This window comes from Phocoena phocoena, chromosome 7 (genome assembly GCF_963924675.1).
Source record: "Phocoena phocoena chromosome 7, mPhoPho1.1, whole genome shotgun sequence".
NCBI classification, from domain to species: domain Eukaryota; kingdom Metazoa; phylum Chordata; class Mammalia; order Artiodactyla; family Phocoenidae; genus Phocoena; species Phocoena phocoena.
The window spans coordinates 108,626,009-108,646,678 of NC_089225.1; the positions used below are offsets into that span (position 1 = coordinate 108,626,009).

General features: G+C 42.9%; 1 protein-coding gene across 1 annotated transcript in view; it reads left to right on the top strand.

The window, feature by feature from the left end:
• DGKD (diacylglycerol kinase delta) overlaps window positions 1–20,670 on the top strand; it is a 107,955-nt gene that overhangs the window by 9,572 nt on the left and 77,713 nt on the right. Inside the window, exon 2 of the mRNA XM_065880098.1 lies at window positions 20,286–20,396. Coding sequence (XP_065736170.1) covers window positions 20,286–20,396 — 111 coding nt within the window. The remainder of the gene's footprint in view (window positions 1–20,285; window positions 20,397–20,670) is intronic.

The window sequence follows — 20,670 nt, forward strand, 5'->3', positions numbered from 1 at the left end:
AGGATATAAAAAGATTGAGGGCTTCCCTGGTGGCACAGTGGTTGAGGGTCCGCCTGCCGATGCAGGGGACACGGGTTCGTGCCCCGGTCCGGGAGGATCCCACATGCCGCGGAGTGGCTGGGCCGGTGGGCCATGGCTGCTGAGCCTGCGCGTCCGGAGCCTGTGCTCCACAAAAAAAAAAAAAAAAAAAAAAAGATTGAAAGTAAAAGAATGGGAAAAAATACTATGCACACATCAACCTAGAGAAAGTTGCTATAGTATTTTAATGTCAGGCAAAATAGTCTTTGAGGGCAGAATTTATTATTAGAGATAAAGATATGATAAATGATAAAAGTTTTATTTTAGATATAATAATTTAAACTCTTTATATACCTAATGTAACTTCAAAATATTTAGAAGAAAAATTAATACAACTGTAATGGAAATAAATCTATGATCATAGTGGGATATTAAACACACCTGTTTCAGAGGCTGTTATGATAAGCAGACAAAAATTTGTAAAAATAAAGAAAAATTGAGCAACAAAGTACTAAACTTGACCTAATGGACGTATATAGAACACTGTACCGAGCAATTGCAGAATCGAAATTCTTTTCAAAAGCACAGGACACATTGGTCAAAATTCAGTATGTGCTGGCCACAAGGCAATTCTCAACAAATTTCAAAATATTGAAATTACACAGACTGTGTTCTCTAACAACAGTGGAATTAAGCTAGAAATCAGTAAAATGAAAATCCTCATGTATCTGGAAATTTCGAAATTTGTTTCCAAATAACTTATGAGTCAAAGCTAGAAAATGTTTTCAGTTGAATGATAGCAAACTACATATAACTAATGGGATACAGCTGAAGTCATGTTTAGAGGGAGGTTTATATCTTTAAATGCATTTATGTTACAAAAGAAGACTGCTGAAAATCCATGAGCTAGGCTGTGTATTAGGTGATTAGAAGGCTAGCAACACATTAAATTCAAAGAAAACAGAACGAAGGAAATAATGAAGAGCAGAAGTTTTTTGTTGTTGCCGTACATGGGCCTCTCACTGTTGTGGCCTCTCCCGTTGCGGAGCACAGGCTCCGGAAGCGCAGGCTCAGCTGCCATGGCTCACGGGCCCAGCCGCTCTGCGGCATGTGGGCTCTTCCCGGACCGGGGCACGAACCAGTGTCCCCTGCATCGGCAGGCGGACTCTCAACCACTGCGCCACCAGGGAAGCCCTGAAGAGCAGAATTTAACGAAATGAAAAATATTCATTAGAAAGGATAAACAATGGCAAAAATGAAGTCTTTGGGAAAAAAAAATTGACAAACCGCAGCAGGAGTAATCAGGAAAAAATTAGAGAAAGCAAATAATTAATGTTAGGAATGAAAAAGGACATCATCGAAGATCTTGCAGATGTTAAAAAGAGTAGGCAGGTATTATAAACAACTTTATACAAGTACATTTGAATCTTTAGATGAAGTGGACAAATTCCTAGAAAAACACGACTTAAAGCTGACACGGAAATAGAAATGTAAATTGTCTTTATAACTATTAAAGATATTGAATCCATAATTTGAAATCTTCCAACAAGGAAAACTCTAGGCCCAGATGACTTTACCAGTGAATTCTAAGCATTTAAGGAAGAAATAATACCAGTTTTACATAAAATCTTCCAGGAAATAGAGACCCCCCCAACTTACCCCCAGCTTCCTAGGAGTGGAGTGGGGCTGGAGGTTTGAGTTATAAAATCTCTTTAACAAGGAGATTCGGGGAGCTTCTGGGTTGGTGAATGCATTAATATGCTGGGAGGGTGGCACACCCAGAGCAGGCATGGATGCTCTACCCCCCAACCCCCAGTATCTTGCCCTATACATATCTTCCATATGGCGTCTCTTCAGGTGTGAGTGAGGATGTGGAGCAAGGGAGTGCTCTGGTGGGAATATTAAATTGGTAACACCACTTTACAAGATATTGTAGCAGCATCTATTAAAGTTGAAGGCATGTATACCCTATGTTTCAGCAATTCTGCTTCTGGGTATATATCTAATAGCTTTATGTAAGCAAATGTACTCCAAGAGGCATGTACAAGAATATTACTAGTGTATTATTTGTAACAGCTCAAAAGTGGAAGCAACCCAAGTGTCTGTCAGCAGTAGAATTGATAAATTATAGTATGTTCTTACAAGAGGATGCTGTACATCAGTGAAAATGAACTACTGCTACCTGCTGATTTAAGGATTAATCACAGCCATTAATGCTGCAGGCCAAAAAAGCCAGACATAAAAGAGTACATTCTGTATGATTCCATTTACATCCAGTTCAGAACAGGTAGGACACTAAGGAGTTTAGACTTGCCTGCTTGTGTGTTTAAGCTACGAGCAAGAAAGACGATTACCAGAGAAGTCGGGGTGGTGGGAAGTGGTGGGTAGTGACTGGATGGACCTTGAGAGAGGGAGCTTCTGTAGGGCCGGTAGTGTTGTTTCTTCACCTAGCTGGTGGTTGATTGGGTTCTCAACTTGTGATAATTGTACATTTTTGTTTCATGGAGTTTGTGTGCTATTTTGTAATGAAAAAGATTTTTTAAGTTGAAGTATAGTTGATTTACAGCATTATATCAGTTTCCGTTGTACAACATGGTGATTCAATATTTTCATAGATTGTACTCCATTTAAAGTCATTATATTCCCTGTGCTGTACTGAAAAGGATTTTAAAAAAAAGATATGGAGGAGGTAGTTGGTCAAAGAGGTATGCAAAGGCCCTGTGGCCAGGGGGAGCTTGGCGAAATCAAGAGGCTGAAAGAAAGCTGGTGTGGATAGAGTTAGCAAGAGTTGAGGAGACCTTGATTGTGCCATGAGGCTGGGGAGCTGGGTAGAAGCTCTGTAATAGTGGGATACTATTGCTTTAAGATTTTAGGAAGGAGTGAGACATCTGATCCAGGTTGGAAAGATTTCTCTGGCTGTGTTGTGGCCGCCTGAGTGGGTGCTGGCTGACACATGTGGTGAGAGATGATGGTAGCCTGGGCCAGGGTTGTGGTAGTGGTGATGGAGAGAATTAGTTGGATTTGACATTGTGAGAACTCGGTGATGGTTTGATGGGGGTGTTGGAGAGGAGGGGGAGGGGAAGGAGGAGGAGGAGGGGGAGGAGGAGGCTCATGGTTCACGTGACTGGCTGGCGAATGGAGCTCTTTCCAAGGAGGAGCTGTGGCTGAGGACCAGTGAGGACCAGCTCTGGGGATTCTGCTCTCACTGAGCTCTGCTGCATGGTGTCCAGGATCCTCTTCTTCTCAACCACACCAGCTTCACAGATGAGGGACACAGAGGCAGTTAGGTGGCTTGTGGGTGTGCCCTGAAGCCACCTGGGTCTCATAGATTCCAGATTACACCTCTTCCTACTGTGTTCTGTCCAGCCCCATAACAGTCATGCGCAAACAGTAGGAATGGTTCCTCAGAGCCTGAGAGGGAGAATAGTGGATAGTGGAAGGGGGTCTGGGCAGATCTGGGGCCACTGGCTTTTAGGAAGTGAGTAGAGGAGGAGGACCAGTCTGAGAAGAAAGTAGGAGAGTTGGGCGAGGGCTGGGGAAGAAAGTCAGTCACTGATTTCAGCACCTGGAGGTCCACCGGCACTAGCGTTATTGTTACTTCGGTGTTTCCTTCTGAACGATTTTTCTGGATATGTTTAATTTAGTTGAAATGAAACTATATGTAAGTTTTCACTTTAATGTTATGAGCATTTCTCCATGTTATTACAATCTCTTTTTTCTTATCCTTTGTAATGGTTGTACCACATATTCTGTGAAGAATACCTTTGCAAGGAAGGTTCTTCAGTTTTTTATTGTGAAAAATTGAAAAGGTACCCAATATACTTACTATCAAGATTCAGCAATTGGTAACATATTACCAAATATGCTTTATCTATATGTATTAAATAGAAATAAATGATTTACTAAACCATTTGTAGGCATCATGACAGTCTGTCCCTAAAGAGCTCAGTGTGTATCTTCTAAAAATGACATTTCCTGTATGGTCCATTTTTACACCTAAACTCCTACAAATAAGTACTCCAAAAAATAAGGACATTTTCCTATATACCATTATTATTCCTAAGATATTAATTGTAATTTTCTAATATCTATATCCTTTTTAGTTTTCCCCAGTTGAACCAAAAATGCCTTTTATAGCCGCCTCCCTTTTGGGAACCATGTACCAATCAAAATTCATGCATTGGTTGTATCTCTTTAGTCTCTTAACCTAGGACAGCTGCCCTCAGCAACCTTCGCCCTCCCCTCCCCTCCCCTCCCCTCCCTTCCCCTCCCCTCCCCTCCCCTCCCCTCCCCTCCCCTCCCTGACATTGACTTTTGGAAGAGGCAAGGGCAGTTGTCTTGTAAAATCTGTTTCTGGATTTGTCTGATTGTTTCCTCATGGTTTCTTTTGCATCGTTCTTTTATACTCTGTATTTGCTATAAGCTGGAAGAGAGGTTTGAAGACTCAATTATATTCAGGTTGATGTTTTGGGCAAATCTCCTTGGTGTGGGATGTTCCATGTCCTGTCAGGCAGGCAGTCTCCTCTGCTGTGTCCTCATTTGGTTTATGTGGAGATGCTAGATATTTCTACTGGAAATGTGGATTTCCTTCTTTGAGATTAGGAAGTAATCTGAGAGGTGATTCCTAGACACCCTGCAAATAATCCTTTTATCCAACAACTTTTTACCAAATGATTTTCATCATTTATACATAATTAACTGGCCTGAGTCAGTTTTATTAAGAGAGCTTGAGAGTTTGAAAAATGGACCTACCCCCTCCCTCAGCTTTCTGTCGTTTCTTCCACAATTATCTGTTGGTATTTGGTAAATTTTTCCCAGTTCAGCTGGGGAACGACTACATTTCTTCCTACCAAAGGCAGGGTAATTGCTGGATTCTTTCTGTTTAATTACCAATTTTCAAAGTAAGGGTTTGGTAGAATAGTCGTCCCTAGTGGAGGCAAATGGTTTTGTTTTGTTTCTCTCTCTGCTGGGGGAGGGGGGGTTATCACTATGGATTCATGACTTTTTATTCAGTTTTGTAATCAGTTATAGTCATTCTTTTTCATGCTCAGATTGTCCCCATTTTCCCAGGAGAGCCCCTTCAAGCTGGCTCTTTGGTCTTTGAGAGCTTGCTTGCTGTGTCACGATCTGTCTTTTAATCTTCAGGATGGAGCCCAGAGGTGGGATTGCAGGGCAGAGGGGATGGCCCATGTGTGATGCTGTCCTTCTCTCTCCTGTGCCTGGGACAGACAGTGATTTCAGCACATCAGCCTGGCAGCTCTTTGCTTTCCTTTTTGGGGCAGTATTAATAAATGAGGTGGAAAGCTTTTGTCTTCTCTACCTCTGATTATTGCATCTCCATTTATTTTGTGTTCCTTTCGGGTGGTTCTTATTATTTGTAGGTTAGATAATCTGTCCCTTCACCACTATGTCCATGAGCTTTTCTCTCAGTCTTTTCTCCTCTCCAGTGTATCCAGCAGCATTCTGTGGGCACCTGTTTTGTCCTGTGCACCATCAATGACGTTTTCAGCAGTGTGCATTTCCCCTGTAGCCCCTTCCATGTGGATTTTAATTCTGCTGTAGTGTGATTATTTTTGCTTCCTATCCTAATCATGGCCTGTATCTTAGCTTGTTGTCTTTTAATTTCATATTGTTCACATTGGTGCTCCCTGTTCTTTAAAAAAAAATTAACTTTAATTTTTTAGTAGAGGCAGTGTCCTCCTGTAATCTTTTACAGGAAGCACATATATTCTAAAAAGGTCTTCCGTTTTCTGTAATAATTCATTTCAGATTTATGTATGTGCTTTATCGTATATCTTCAAACTCCCACCTCCACTTTTTTGTTTTGATTTATTGATCCTTGAATGGTATTTGCTGGTCTGTGGGTTTGAACTGCTGTTAGCTGTGTGCTTGGCTCTGGAAGAAATGTGAGTCCCATATGAGACTGGGCCCAGGTCCAGTGATTCTCCCCGCCATCTTGGTCTGAGTAGTGTGAGGTTTTGGGTCACCTGCCACCCATTTCTGGCTGGCTCTGTTCTTCTGCATCTGAAGGTGAGGGTGCCTGGTTTGTGGTGGTTTTCCTGGGCCTGGCTCCTCAAGCTCTAGGATGAGCAGTGCTTTGTCCTTGGGGTAAGATGGAAGAGGGTCACCCTTCCATCACCACTTTCACTTCCAGAACTTCTTTATCCCCCACATTGAAACCCCCTTCCGCATTAGGAAGTCATTCCCCACTCCCTCTTCTTCCTCAGCCCCTGGCAGCCACTACCCTGCTTTCCATCTCTGTGGGTTTGCCTGTTCTGGATATTTCACGTAAATGGAATCATAAAATATGTGTGTGGCCTTTTGTGTCTGGCATCTTTCCCTTAGCATAATGTTTCAGGGTTCATCCATGTTGTAGCGTGTGTCAGTACTTCATTCCTTTTTATGGCTGAGTAACATTCATTGTATGAAATAATACTCCATTTGTTTTATCTGTTTATCTGTTGATGTATATTTGAATTGCTTCTACCCTTTGGCTACTGTGAGTAGAGCTGCTAGGAATACTGTTTGAATGTCTGTCTTCAGTTCTTTTGGGTGTATACCTAGGGAGTGGAATTGCTGGGTAATTCTGTGTTCATCTTACTTAGGAATTTCCAAACTTTTTCACAATGGCTGCAGCATTGTACATTTCCAACAGCAATGTTTGAGGGTTCCAATTTCTTCACACTTGTCAACACTGCCCTTTCTTCCTTCCCTTCTCTCTCTCTCTCTCTCTCTCTCTTTTTTTTTTTTTATTACAGACATCCTGAAGGGTGTGAAGTGGTATCTCATGGTATTGATTTGCATTTCCTTAATGACTAATGGTGTTGAGCATCTTTTCATGTGCTTTTTGGCCATTTATATATCTTATTTGGAGAAATGTCTATTCCAGTCCTTTGCCCATTTTAAAATTGGGTTTTTTTTTGTTGTTGAGTTGTAAGAGTTCTTTATATATTTTGGATAATAGACAGTTATCAGATATATGATTTGCAAATATTTTCTCCCTTTCTGTGGGTTGTCTTTTCACTCTATTTTTAAAAAAATTTTATTGAAGTATAGTTGATTTATAATGTTGTGTTAGTTTCTGGTGTAAAGCAAAGTGATTCATATATATACACACACACACACACACACACACACACACACACACTTTTTCAGATTCTTTTCCATTATAGGTTATTACAAGGTATTGAATATAGTTCCCTGTGCTATGCAGTAGGTCCTTGTTGTTTATCTGTTATATATATAGCAGTGTGTATCTGTTAATCCCAAGCTCCTAATTTATCCCTCCTCCCTTCCCCTTTGGTAACCATAAGTTTGTTGCCTGTTTCTGTTTTGTAAATAAGTTCATTTGTATCATTTTTTTAGATTCCACATATAAATTATATCATATGATATTGGTCTTTCTCTCTCTGACTTACTTAACTTAGTATGGTACTCTCTAGGTCCACCCCTGTTGCTGCCAATGACATTATTTCATTCTTTTTTTATGGCTGAGTAATATTCCAGTGTGTTTGTGTGTGTGTGTGTATGTATATATCACATCTTTTTTTTTCTTTTTTTCATTTATTTATTTTGAATCTCTGAAGACTACAAATCATATTGACCACATTGAATTTCAGTGGAATTCGCCCTGACCTTCAAGAGTAGGCCTTTCAAAGTTATAGTTTTAAAGAGAGAAAAAAATGTAGTGAAAGTATTTTTTTTTTATTTTATTTATTTTTTTAAATAGCAGGTTCTTATTATCCATTTTATCCATTCATCTGCTGATGGACACTTAGGTTGCTTCCATGTCTTGGCTATTGTAAATAGTGCTGCTGTGAACATTGGGGTGCGTGTATCTTTTCGAATTAGAGTTTTCTCTGGTATTTGCCCAGGAGTGGGATTGCTGAATCATATGGTAGCTCTATTTTCAGTTTTTTAAGGAACTTCCATACTGTTCTCCATAGTGGCTGCACCAATTTGCATTCCCACCAACAGTGTAGGAGCGTTCCCTTTCCTGCACACCCTCTCCAGCATTTATTATTTGTAGACCTTTTAATGATGGCCATTCTGATTGGTGTGAGGTGGTACCTCATTATAGCTTTGATTTGCATTTCTTTAATAATTAGCGATGTTTTTTTAAATTTTACTTTTAATTTTTTTCCTTGGTCACACCACGCAGCTTGTGGGATCTTAGTTCCCCAACCAGGGATTGAACCTGGGCCCTCAGCAATGAAAGCATGGAGTCCAAACTACTGGACCACCAGGGAATTCCTAGTAATTAGTGATGTTGAGCATCTTTTCATGTGCCTGTTGGCCATCTGTATGTCTTCTTTGGAGAAATGTCTACTTAGGTCTTCTGCCCACTTTTTGATTGGGTTGTTTGTTTTTCTGATATTGAACTGTATGAGCTGTTTGTATATTTTGGAAATTAAGCCCTTTTTGGTCACACTGTTTTCAAATATTTTCTCCCATTCTGTAGGTCATCTTTTTGTTTTCTCTATGGTTTTGTTTGCTGTGCAAAAGTTTGTAAGTTTGATTGGGTCCCATTCATTTATTTTTGCTTTTATTTCTTTTGCCTTGGGAGACTGACCTAAGAAAACATTGTTTTATCTGTGTTTTACCTGTGTTCTCTTCTAGGAGTTTTATGGTTTCTAGGAGTTTTATGTTCTCTTCTAGGAGTTTTATGGTGTCATGTCTTATATTTAAGTCTTTAAGCCATTTTGAGTTTATTTTTGTGTATGGTGTGAGGGAGTGTTCTAACTTCGTTGATTTACATGCAGCTGTCTAGCTTTCCCAACACCACTTGGTGAAGAGACTGTCTTTTCTCCATGGTATATTCTTGCCTCCTTTATTGAAGATTAATTGACTGTAAGTGTGTGAGTTTATTTCTGGGCTCTCTGTTCTGTTCCATTGATCCGTATGTCTGTTTTTGTGCCAGTACCATGCTGCTTTGATTAATGTAGCTTTGTAGTATTGTCAGAAGTCTGGGAGGATTATGCCTCCAGCTTTGTTCTTTTTCCTTATGATAGCTTTGGCAATTCTGGGTCTTTTGTGGTTCCACATACATTTTATGATTATTTGTTATAGTTCTGTGAAAAATGTCACAGGTAATTTGATAGGGCTAACATGAAATCTGTAGATTGCTTTGGGTAGTGTGGCCGTTTTAACAATATTAATTTTTCCAATCCATGAGCATGGGATACCTTTCCATTTCTTTGAATCATCTTCAGTTTCCTTTATCAGTGTTTTATAGTTCTCAGCATATGTGTCTTTCACCTCCTTAGTGAGGTTTATTCCTAAGTATTTTATTTATTTATTTTTTGATGTGATATTAAAAAGGATTTTTTTTTTTTTACTTTCTCTTTCTGTTATTTCATTATTAGTGTAAAGAAATGCAGCTGATTTCTGTGTGTTAATTTTGTATACTGCTGCCTTGCTGAATTCATTTAATCAGTTCTAATAGTTTCTGTGTGGTGTCTTTAGGATTTTCTATATGTAGTATCAGGTCATCTGCAAATGATGACAGTTTTACCTCTTCCCTTCTAATTAGATACCTTTTATTTCTTTTTCTTATCTGATTGCTGTGGCTAGGACTTCCAGTACTGTGTTCAATAGAAGTGGTGGGAAGACTCAGTTTTTCACCATTGAGTACTGTGTTGGCTGTGGGTTTGTTGTAAATGGCTTTTATTATGTTGAGATATGTTCCCTCTAGGCCCACTTTGGTGAGAATTTTTTTTTATCATGAATGGATGTTGAGTTTTATCACATGCTTTTTCTGTATCTGTTGAGATGATCATGTGGGTTTTGTCTTTTCCTTTGTTGATGTAGTGTATCACATTGATTGATATGTGTATATTGAATCATCCTTGTGAACCTGGCATGAATCCAGCTTGATCAGGATGTAGGATCCTTTTTATGTGTTGTTGGATTCAGTTGCTAATATTTTGTTGAGGATTTTGTCTTTTCACTCTTGATGGTGTCCTTTTATGCATAAAAGTTTAATTTTGATGAAGTCTAGTTTATTTTTTCTTATTTTGCTGGTGCTTTTGGTATCATATTTAAGAAACCATTGCCAAATCCAAGGTCAAGAATACATACGCCTAAGTTTTCTTCTAGAAATTTTATAGTTTTAGCTATTATGTTTAGTCTTTGATCCATTTTGAGTTAATTTTTCCATATGGTGTGAGGTAGGGGTCCACCTTCATTCTTTTGCATGTGAGTATCCAGTTGTCCCAGCACCGCTGGTTGAAGAGGGCCTCTTTTTTTCAACTGGATTCTGCTTCTGAAGCTCTATACCTTCTAATACATAAAACTAGCTAATGAACTTTTTAGGATTGGTTGGTAATCTTGACCATTTTTTTAAAAAAAATTATTGTTTATTTATTTATTTTGGCTGTGCTGGATCTTTGTGTGGCATGCGGGATCTTTTAGTTGTGGCATGCGGGATCTTTTAGTTGTGGCATGCGGACTCTTAGTTGCGGCATGCATGTGGGATCTGGTTCCCCAACTAGGGATCGAATCCAGGCCCCCTGCATTGGGACCGCAGAGTGTTACCCACTGGACCACCAGGGAAGTCCCAGCCGTTTTGGATTGGTCTCAGTAAAGTGGTTCTTAGTAGAATTATTGTTGTGGATGATTATAATACATTTACACATTTAAAGGGTTTAAAAGAAAATATCTGCATTTCAGAATTTTTACTGCCATAGAACTCTTCTCCATTTCACGTTTGAGAGTGAATTCAGTTCTTTCTGTGGTTTGGGAAGATGTGAAATAAATACTCACCTCCTTAAATCCAATCCCATTTGATAGTTTTTGTATTTGAACTCTTTGATAAAGATGGACTAGTACTCAGAAGCAAGTGAAAAGGAAGTCTGGGAAATTGTTCTTTATCGCCATTCTCTCTGTGGTGGCTCAAAGTTTTCACGTACTTTAAGAGGACCCAGGTTTGTCAAGACTGAGGTGTGAGTCTAATCGTTTAAGTGGTTTTTTACAGCCTACTTGTAATATGTTCTGTGTGTCTTTTTGTATTTAACCAGTATTGTGTATGAGCTGGGATCTTGCTGTTTATAGGAACCTTGTAGCTGCTTTGCCCTCTGGCAGCACATATGGGTATAACCACTTGGGGAAGCGATTTGGTGACACAGTGAAAAACTCCAAGAAACTGCAAACTCTTGCCCCAGTAATTCCACTGGTGGGACCCTACCTTGAAGAACTAATCTTAAATATGAAAAAGCATCATGGGCAACATGTTTATTGCACCATTAAATATAAAAAGTTGCAAACCCGGAAACACTTCAGTTTAACAACTCAGTGAGTTAATGACATTAGCTGACACCTGTTTGGTGCTGGTCCTACACTGAGTACCGTGCGTGGGTGGTCTTACGAACTTCACAACTGCATGAAGGTTGCCGTGGAGGGGCTGAGGCACCCAGCAGCATGAGGCCACACAGCCGGGAAGTGGCAGAGCAAGGAGCTGCCCTTGGCCTCATCAGCCATTCAGGTGATGAAGGAAAGCAGTACTTTGGACAGTACTTTGTGATGTTGGGAAATCAGAGAGGCAGTGTGTATAGACATTCAGCTGTGTGCCAAGGAGGTGAGAGTTTCCAAACTGATGTCAGGGATCGTGCTGGTGGTGCAGTTGGGATTATTTTTATTTCTTTTCTGCATTTTTTAAAATGAGCATTATTATTTTATACTAAAGAAAACAAAAAAGCATAACATGTTACCCTTCAGTTGAGGATTCCTTACAGTAAGAGTGTCTGTCTTGCCACGGATGCTGCGTGTTAGTAGAAGATGGAGATGAGTCTGCCCTCAGTTGCTTCTCTGGAATGTCCTAAGACACAGCTGAACAGTTTGAACTGTTGGGTCAAACAGATTACATTTAAGCAGCCAGATTTGTGAAAACATAGGATTTAAATTTCATAGTATCCTAATAAATGTGTATATTATGTGGAACATTTTAGTTATGTTCCCATTTGTTTAAACTTTTAATTCCTGTGTTGAAAATAAATCTAAACTTATGTAAGCAGAGAGTTCAAGGTCTTGGTGTAAATAAGGTACAGTTTAGCTTGGTTGAGACAGTTTGATATATGAAGCACTCAGTTTCTTAGATTTGTTCATAATTATGTCAGCGTCCTTAAGCATCTAAATAAATGAAGTAGAAGTAGGCTGTAGAGAAACAAAACATAAAATAAAAGCAGATCTGGTCACAATGTATCGTTTGGAAAAGCAGGTTATTAAATAATCTGTACATTATATAACCCCACTTTTCTGTTTTATTTATATACTGAAAACACACTGGAAGGATATTATCTCAGGATGTTAGTGTCAGGTGTTAGCAGTGGCTGGACTCTTGCGTGTTCTCAAGTAAAGAAAAAGTAACCTCCAGGAAGCCCGTCAGCCCCGAGTTGGGCTGTTTAACGCTAGACTTTATTTCCACCTAATGTCTGAAAATGGGTGAGGGAACAGCGGGTTGAGCGTGTGCCCAGGGAAGAGGAATTTGAGTAATGATGGTTAAGGTACTGTCTTACATTTGTGTCTAAGCCCTTTGCAGTGTCTAAGCTGTTTTCTCAGGCATTTTCCACTCTGTATTAGCACCTTCTGGCGGGGATTGAACGATCAGGAAACTGCGGTAAGGCAGTGGCTGGCTTTAGCCTAAGAGGTAGCAGCTTCAGGCCTTGCGTTCAAGCCTCTGTTGTGTTTTGTTCACATCTGAGTTTCCAGAGCACCCTGTCTGTACCCCTGTAATGGAAATTTCCAAACATACACAAAAGTAGGGAGAGGAGTTTAATTAATCACCAGTCCAAACAGTTGTCAGCCTTGCACCTTTTTTGTGTCATCTATCCCCAGCCCTGAGCCCTGCTTTTTTCTGAGTATTTAAAAAGCAAATTCTAAGGGTCCCTTTTACTTTGTTAAAGTATCCCTCTACCAGCATGCAGTTTCCTTAAGGGTCAAGGGTCCTGTCTTTTTCATCATCATATTCCTAGCAGTGCTTGCACTAAGTGTTCAGTAAATATTTGTTGGAACAAAGTGTGCATTTCATTCCACAGGTCCGTGGGGAGATTGATTTTACTGTCTAGGCTCACAGAGGCCGGGTGAGTCTTTGGTGCCTTAACTGAGCCTCCGTGTGTGTTCAGAGGCCAACCTTGTGGGTAGGGGAGATGGCTGTGCCTTGAGACATGCACGTCTGTCCATGTGCTCACCCTGGAAGAGTGGGTTCCTTTCACTCAATATGGAAGTGTGGAGAGAGTTGGAATCAGACACACCTGGGTTTGAAGCCCCATCTCTGACCCTTCTCTGCAGACATAGGTCCTCTCTGGACCTGTTTCTTTGTAAGTGAAAGGGTGTAGTAACTCTTCACAGGGTGGTGAAGACTGGATGAAATACTGATGAGAACTAAGTTCCTGGCACAGAGCAGGCACGGCACGGGTACCGACGCCGTCTCCTCCTTGCCTGTCTCTGTGAAGTGGGAATGTTGGCAGTGCCCCCCTTAGGAGGTGGTTGTACGGATGAAGTGGGGCTGGCCTTGGAAAGCCGTGGACGTGGGCCAGTGTTAGTGCCCCTAGGTGCTGCTGCCCTGCAGGGGCTGCCCTCCTGTGCAAGTCCTTTTTAAGATGATGTACCTTCCTCCCCTGTCTGCTCTGCTCTGTCCTTCTCTTTCCCCATAGGTAACCATTTTTATTATTTTATTATTTTGGTTTATTCTTTCATTGTTTCTGTTTGAAAATTTAAAAATAATATATGCACATATTTGCTTTTAATTTTATTTCTGTCTATACACACACACACAAATATCATTTTTACGCAAAAGGTAGCATACTCCTTACATGTTCTGAACCTTTCTTTTTTCACTTAATATAATCTGGAGATCATTCCATAGCTGTATAAAGATCTTCCTCATTCCTTTTACAATGGTGTAGTATTCTGTTTCCTGAATGTACCATAGTTTATTCAACCATTTGGATTATTTTCAGTCTTTTGCTATAATATTTTGTAGCAAATATCCTTGCACAAACCTCATTTTATATTTTTACTAGAGTGTCTGTGGGATAGTTTCCTTGGAGTGGGCTTACTGGATCAGAGGGTAGATGCACGTCTGATTTGCTGGGTTTTGCCAGATTCTGGTCCTCAAGGTTTACCTCATCCTGCAGTCGGACCAGCCTGTTTCTTCACAGTCTCGCCCAGAGTGTGTTGGCTTTTTTTTTTGTTGTCAATCTGATAGTGAGAATAGTAGTTTAGTTTAGTTTCAATTTGTTTTTCTCTCATTATGAGCTAGGTCGAGCATCTTTTCATGTATTTAAGGGCCATTTAAATTTATTTTTTGTGAAATGTACTATTTTAATTTTTTTGTGAAATGACTATTCATATTTTTTGCCCATTTTTCTATCAGGTTGTTAGTTCTCAATTTTTAAGAACCTTTTTATAGATTAGGGATATTAGCCCTTTATGATATTTTGCAGAAAGTTTCCTCAGAATTCTCAGTGCTGGGCACTGGGTAATTAAGATGAATAAGATCAATAAGACAGCCAGAGCCCTTGGGCCTCTCTTGATCTGGCGAGGGACACAGCCTCATGATGGAGGGTCATAGACTTGCCAACAGATATTTTTGGCCTGACTAGGTTCTAGGTTTGAATTTCAGGTCTTCCATTTACTAGCTATGTGGCCTTGAGTGAGTTACTTAATTCTTCTGACTCTCAGTTTCCTAGTCTATAAAATGGGAATATTACTACATACCTCCAAAGTCGGTGTGAGGATTAAAAGGTGAAAATGGCTTGTATGTTATGTGGTAGATACGGTGGGCACTCACTTAGTAAGAGTTTAAAATAATCTGTTGGTCTTGGGTATGCTGTACATGCCTGTGTTTTGTGAGCAAATTATTTTCTGGTTGTTTCCTGTTTATTTATTATGGTATTCCTAAGCCTTAGAAGGAGGTTTGAGATAAGAGTAAGGAGGCCTGACATTTCTTTTGTGGTCTGCTGTTAGCTGTTTAACCTTGGACAAATTACTTAATGACCAGTTTTCTTATTTGTCACTCAGAATATTAGTGTCTGTCTCATAGACCATAAGTGTTTGTTCTCTTAAGAAGGCAAATAGATATAAAAATGCTCATGAAAATTTCAAGTGATGTGCAAATTTAAAGTAACACTTTTTTTTTTTAAGTTTATTTTTGCTGCGTTGGGTCTTTGTTGCTGCATGCAGGCTTTCTCTAGTTCTGGCGAGCGGGGGGCTACTCTTCGTTGCGGTGCGCTGGCTTCACATCGTGGTGGCTTCTCTTGTTGCAGAGCACGGGTTCTAGGTTCGCGGGCTTCAGTAGTTGTGGCACACGGGCTTCAGTAGTTGCAGCATGTGGGCTCTAGAGCGCAGGCTCAGTAGTTGTGGCGCACGGGCTTAGCTGCTCTGTGGCATGTGGGATCTTCCAGGACCAGGGCTTGAACCCGTGTCCCCTGCATTGGCAGGCGGATTCTTAACCACTGCGCCACCAGGGAAGCCCCTCTCTTCTGTTTCTTTATAAGGTGTCTGATGGCCAGAGTTTCTCAGTGGGAATAAAGTTGGTTTCAGCAATCTTATAGTTTATGTTTAGTATTTTAAAAATCCTATTTAAGAAATTTTTTCCAGTTCTAAGGTCATAAAGAAATTATCCTATATTGTCTACTGAAGCTTTTAAAGTTTCTCCTTTTGCACTGAATCTGTAGGCCACCCGGAAGTGATTCCTGTGTGGTGTGTGAGGTATGGGACCAATTGCACCTTTCCCCTTAGATGACCTGATGTCTCAGCTCCACTGACTAGTCCCTCTCTCCCCAGCCTGCTGTCACACATCACGCTTTCAAACCTGTGAGCATCTGTTTCTGGGCTTGGATCCCCAAGTTCTACTTCTAGTACTTTGCTCTAAGGAGTAGCTCAGGACATGTGGGCATATTCCATTATGGCACTAATCTTTGAAGCATTGTTGATAATATTGAGCAGGAAGCGTTCTAAATGTTCCAGCAGTGGGAGTGTGTTGAATGATACACACACATCACTACAGTGAAATACTCTGTAGCAGACAAAAATATATTTACTAATATGGAAGGCTGTTGACAACACATTAGGACAGAAGGAATAGGAAGTTCATGTACAGTATAATTCCAAGTTCATAAAAAGTTAAGAAACATGCAAATTAAAAAAACAACCTCCCATCTTTGCTTCCTCCTCCCATCCGGGTCACATTCATTGCCCTTTGATCTGGCTTTGCCCTGGGTCAGGTCGAGAGTCTGCTCCGGCAGTGGGTCCTCATTGACTCCTCATGGACCTCTCGTCTGGCTTCTCCTGGGCCCCACTGATGACCTCACCCGTGCACTCGACCTCAGCCCTTAGCAGATGTCATCCACGATGCCTTCTCGGTGCTTTCTCATCTGCTCCCCTGGTTTTGTGCCACTTCCTTCTTGTCTTCCGTTTTGGACTCCCATCTCCTCTCTGCACCTGATGTTTGTGTCCTGGGGTTCCCAGTTCCTTGAGCCTCTTCTCATTCCACTCCTTCCCCATAAGGGACTTCATTGAGGTGTCTCCGCCTTAAACTTTATCTTGTGCCCCAACCGCATTATCTGCTGCTGGCCCTCCACTCAGCTCCCCCAGGCGTCTCTGGCGTCCTGAGTCAGCACGTCTAAAACGAAGGCCACATCCTCCCCCAGGAGACCCCTTGGGATCATCCCCTTCACCCCGTCTATGGTTTGTCTTCTTTTAAACGCTCTCATGCCTGTGACTGTGCCTCATCCTCCCAGGTGCTCCTGTCGGTTGCCGTCTTATAAGAGTTTCTGGAGTGTTCTGCCTACCTCCTCATTTCATCCCCACTCCCTCTTCTCCACATTGTGGCCAAAATCATCTTTCTTTTCTTTTTTTTTCAAAATCATCTTTCTTAAGTAAAATGTACATCCTGAGATACCGCCCCCTGATTTGGGGGCCCTGTGACTGGGAGGTCTGGCTGTCAGTGATCTGGGCTCTTTGCCCACCTTCCCAGCCCTCTTGGGCTCTGCCTGCAGCCTGTAGGAGGCTGTGGACCTCTCTGCCTGGCCTGCTCAGACCCCTGCTCATCTTCTAAGACCTGCTCTGGGAAGCCTTCCCTTGTGGGGGAATTGTTCCCTCCCTGGCGTCCTGTGTCCTCTGTCCTCCTCTGGTCTGAGCTGTCCCTGGAGCCCTCTGAGCCACTGCTGCTGCCTGTCTGGGGAGGGCACAAAGGGAGGGTGAGAGCAGGAGCCTCCACTGCCTTTGCAGAGAGGGGTCATCCTCCCCCGTGACTGGTGAACAGGGCCCCAGCAAGGCAGGCCTGACCTCGGCTTCTCTGCCCACTGGGTTGCAGGCTCTGGAAGGGCCTTTCCGGAGCCGCCTGACTCCGTTCTTTGCTCCTGAGCAGGATGACGAGGATGCGAGCTTCGCCTGTGGCAGGTGCCTGGGCCGCCTCACCTGTGGCTTGGGTGTGTCTGTCAGTCAGTGGGCGGCTTTGGCTCAGGCTGAATACCCTGCCGTCTTCCATCCCGCAGCCCAGCTTGGGATTTGCATCCTCTCCGTTTGGAGGGGGGCCACATGCTCCACTTCCCACTTACTTGCCGCTCGGATTCTCAGTGCCTGTGTGTGTCGCAAATCTGTCCTTTGTCCCTGATGGTAATGAAGGTGCCCCGGATGGCTTGAAGGACAGAGTTGGCCCTGTCGTTTGTGCAAAGAACTTGACAAAATGATTCTAAGAGCCTGGCTGACCAGCATAAGCGACCAGCCCCTCTTGGGTCTGGGTTTGGGCTTCTGGTTCTCTGCTCCGGTGGGCGTGAGGAGGAGCCCTGCCAGCTGAGCAGTTTCCTGTGGGTGCTGCTTACAGGCTGCCAAATGCAAAGCACAGCAGATTAGTCAGGGGTGTTCTTTTCTTGACCACTTTTAGTGCATTGCTTTTGACTGAGTGTTAAAAATATTCTGCCGCATATCTATAGTCTTCCACTAGCAGTGAATAGGAGAAGAAATGCAGTTTCTGAGAAAGCTTCAAAGAAATACTGGTCTTTATCTTTTCCCCAGCCTTTTCCGCTGAAACCCACCAGAGTCTTTTTCTGAGCACTGTTGTTCTATAAATAGAACAACAGCTCTCCTTGGGTAGCCCAAGATCGCAGCTCTCATCCGCTCTCTGAAAGATTTGTGTGTGTGTGTGTGTGTGTGTGTGAGTGGATTTTGGTTTAATTCTGCTTTTCTTTTATGTGTGACGTGTAGCGGGAGATGCAAGAAAAATACTCTAGCATTTATCCTTTAAAGATAACTTCTTATAACTTTTCTGGGTCTGGGCTTGTTGGTTTTGGTGCCTTTTTTCCTTTAATTTGCATTTGGGAAAGAGGTGGAAGTGATGACTTCTTCTGCAGAGGTAAGGAAGACGTTTGGGGGTGAGGAGAGGTGACTTGGTCTGTGAGCGGGTCCTGCGGGGTCCAGAGGAAAGGCTCTCCTGGAGAGTTGAGCAGGCGTCTTGTGTCTGCTCCGCTGGGCAGTCAGCCGTCCTGTCTTTGAAGAGCACATTGAAATAGCATCACCATGTGCACTTGGGTCTGAAAAGAATCTTAGGAAACAACCTAGCAGTCCTTCTGTATTGCAGGAGCTCCTGGGACCAGAGGTTGGGACTTTCTGCCTTGGATCGGCACGTATCTCTTACCTTGATCTTGGGTGATGTGTTCCTCTCTCCTTAATTACCTGGAAGAACAGTGGGTGGCCTCCTCAGAAGTAAAGGTGAAGGTGCATGCCACAGAATGAGTAGGGCGGTTCCTCACTGGTTCCGGCACCCCCCCCCCCCCCGCCCCCGCGCCCAGATTTGATTCTCTAGGGAATTGGAAATGGTTGCTCTTTGTGCTGCTGGGCCAGCCCTGACTGCGCAAATCCCATCAGACCCGGCATGGGGTCGCAAGCTGGCGTGTGCAGCCCACTGTGCCCAGGGAGCTCCAAGAAGACGTTGTGTGGCGGGGGTAAGGGGGGAGCAGTGCTGCCGGCCTCCCAGGACACCCGGAGCGTGGGCTGTCACGGGGCGGTCCTGGTGCACAGCCAGATGCTGGTGATGTGTGTAGGGGGTTGTCTTCAGCATTCTTCTATGGGGGGTATCAGTGCGTCGCAGGTTCCACTCCCTCCCCGTTAGGAGCAGGATGATGGAGGGACCAGGCAGCACAGACATCTGCTCTTGCCTCTGACACATTGGGGTGACGTAGGGTTTCTGTGTCTTGTTTCATCATATGTCGTCTTAAGTGGCCACAGACGCCCAAGTGCTTTGTACAGCTACTTAAAAAGTTACCTAAAGTGCAGAGCTGTAGGGGATTGGGTAATTAAACAAAAGCTTCTCTGGACCCATGTTCTTGTCCTTGAACAGAATTTTATACATTCTGCCTCTGTCGCACGGTGGGCCTCCGTGTAGAATGGACATTTGTTGAGGTGTGTGCAGGTGCTGGAAGCCAGGCACTTGTTTCAGGGCACCTTGTTTATTAGTTTTGACTGTGTTAGTGGCTCTGCGTAGTTCAACACATCTAACGATCAGGTAGGTCCTTGAACTTTTAACTTGTAAGTGCTGTGTAGGGCTCCCTCCTCCCGTTTGGTAAGTGCCCGGGAAGCAGCTTCAGGAGAAGCCATGCCCCATTCTTGGCTTTAATTGAGCTGAGCTGAGTGGACTGCTGTTCACCTCGTGATTGTCTTTGAACTCCTGCTTGCTGGTGGGTTGGTCAGATTTTGGGGGTGGAGGAGTTTTAGTGACTTTGGCAGTGGCTCTTCTCTGTGTTACAGTGTGGGTAGATGCACATGCCCAGCCTGTGAACAGGGGTGAGGGCCCAAGGGGGCAGGCCTGGAACTGCACTGAACCCCATAGCAACCTACATCGACAGTTTTGGCAACAGGATCCTGAGAAATGGCAGGAGGCCAGAGAACACGGAGACAGGGCCAAGAATAGCTGAAAAATACCAAATGCTGAAGTTGGAGAGAGCACTGGCCCGGGGCCACTAACGATGGTCCTGCGCCACGCTTCTGCTAACCCACCCCCGCCCTGGGGACATATGCAGGGCACACCTTGGGCCTCTGACCCACCCCCATGCCCCTCCCCCCGCCACTCTGGCACGCCATCGCCCCCTGGAGAATTGTGTCACCCTCCCCTGGCTGTGTGCTCGGCCTGTCCATAGGTCAGGGTTTGGGGAGAGTGTGAAATAGTTCTGTTAGGCCATCGGCCCATTAGAGACACAAATGCACTGGAGTCAGTGGACAAGCGCATGGCACCGCGAAAACACATGCTCATGAATCCGTTTCTGTGCTTTCAGACCGTCATCAAAGAGGGGATGCTGACCAAACAGAACAATTCATTCCAACGATCAAAAAGGAGATACTTTAAGCTTCGAGGGCGAACGCTGTACTATGCAAAAACTGCCAAGGTGAGATGCAGAGGAGGAAACTTAACGAGAGAAAACTATCTGAGGAGCTGCAGGGAGAGACTAGGTTCTGCGTCCTCATCTTGGGAAAAACCTTCGATTCTAGATCTGTTATTTTGAGCAAGTTTTGTAATACTCTAGGGTGCTGGGTTTTATTTGTCTCAAGCATGTTTTATTTCTTATGAACATTGATTTTTTAATTCATTTTCTTTAATGTCATGTGTAACCAATGGGGAAAGGAGAAAAGGTCACAGAAGTAACCACATTACCATTAGAT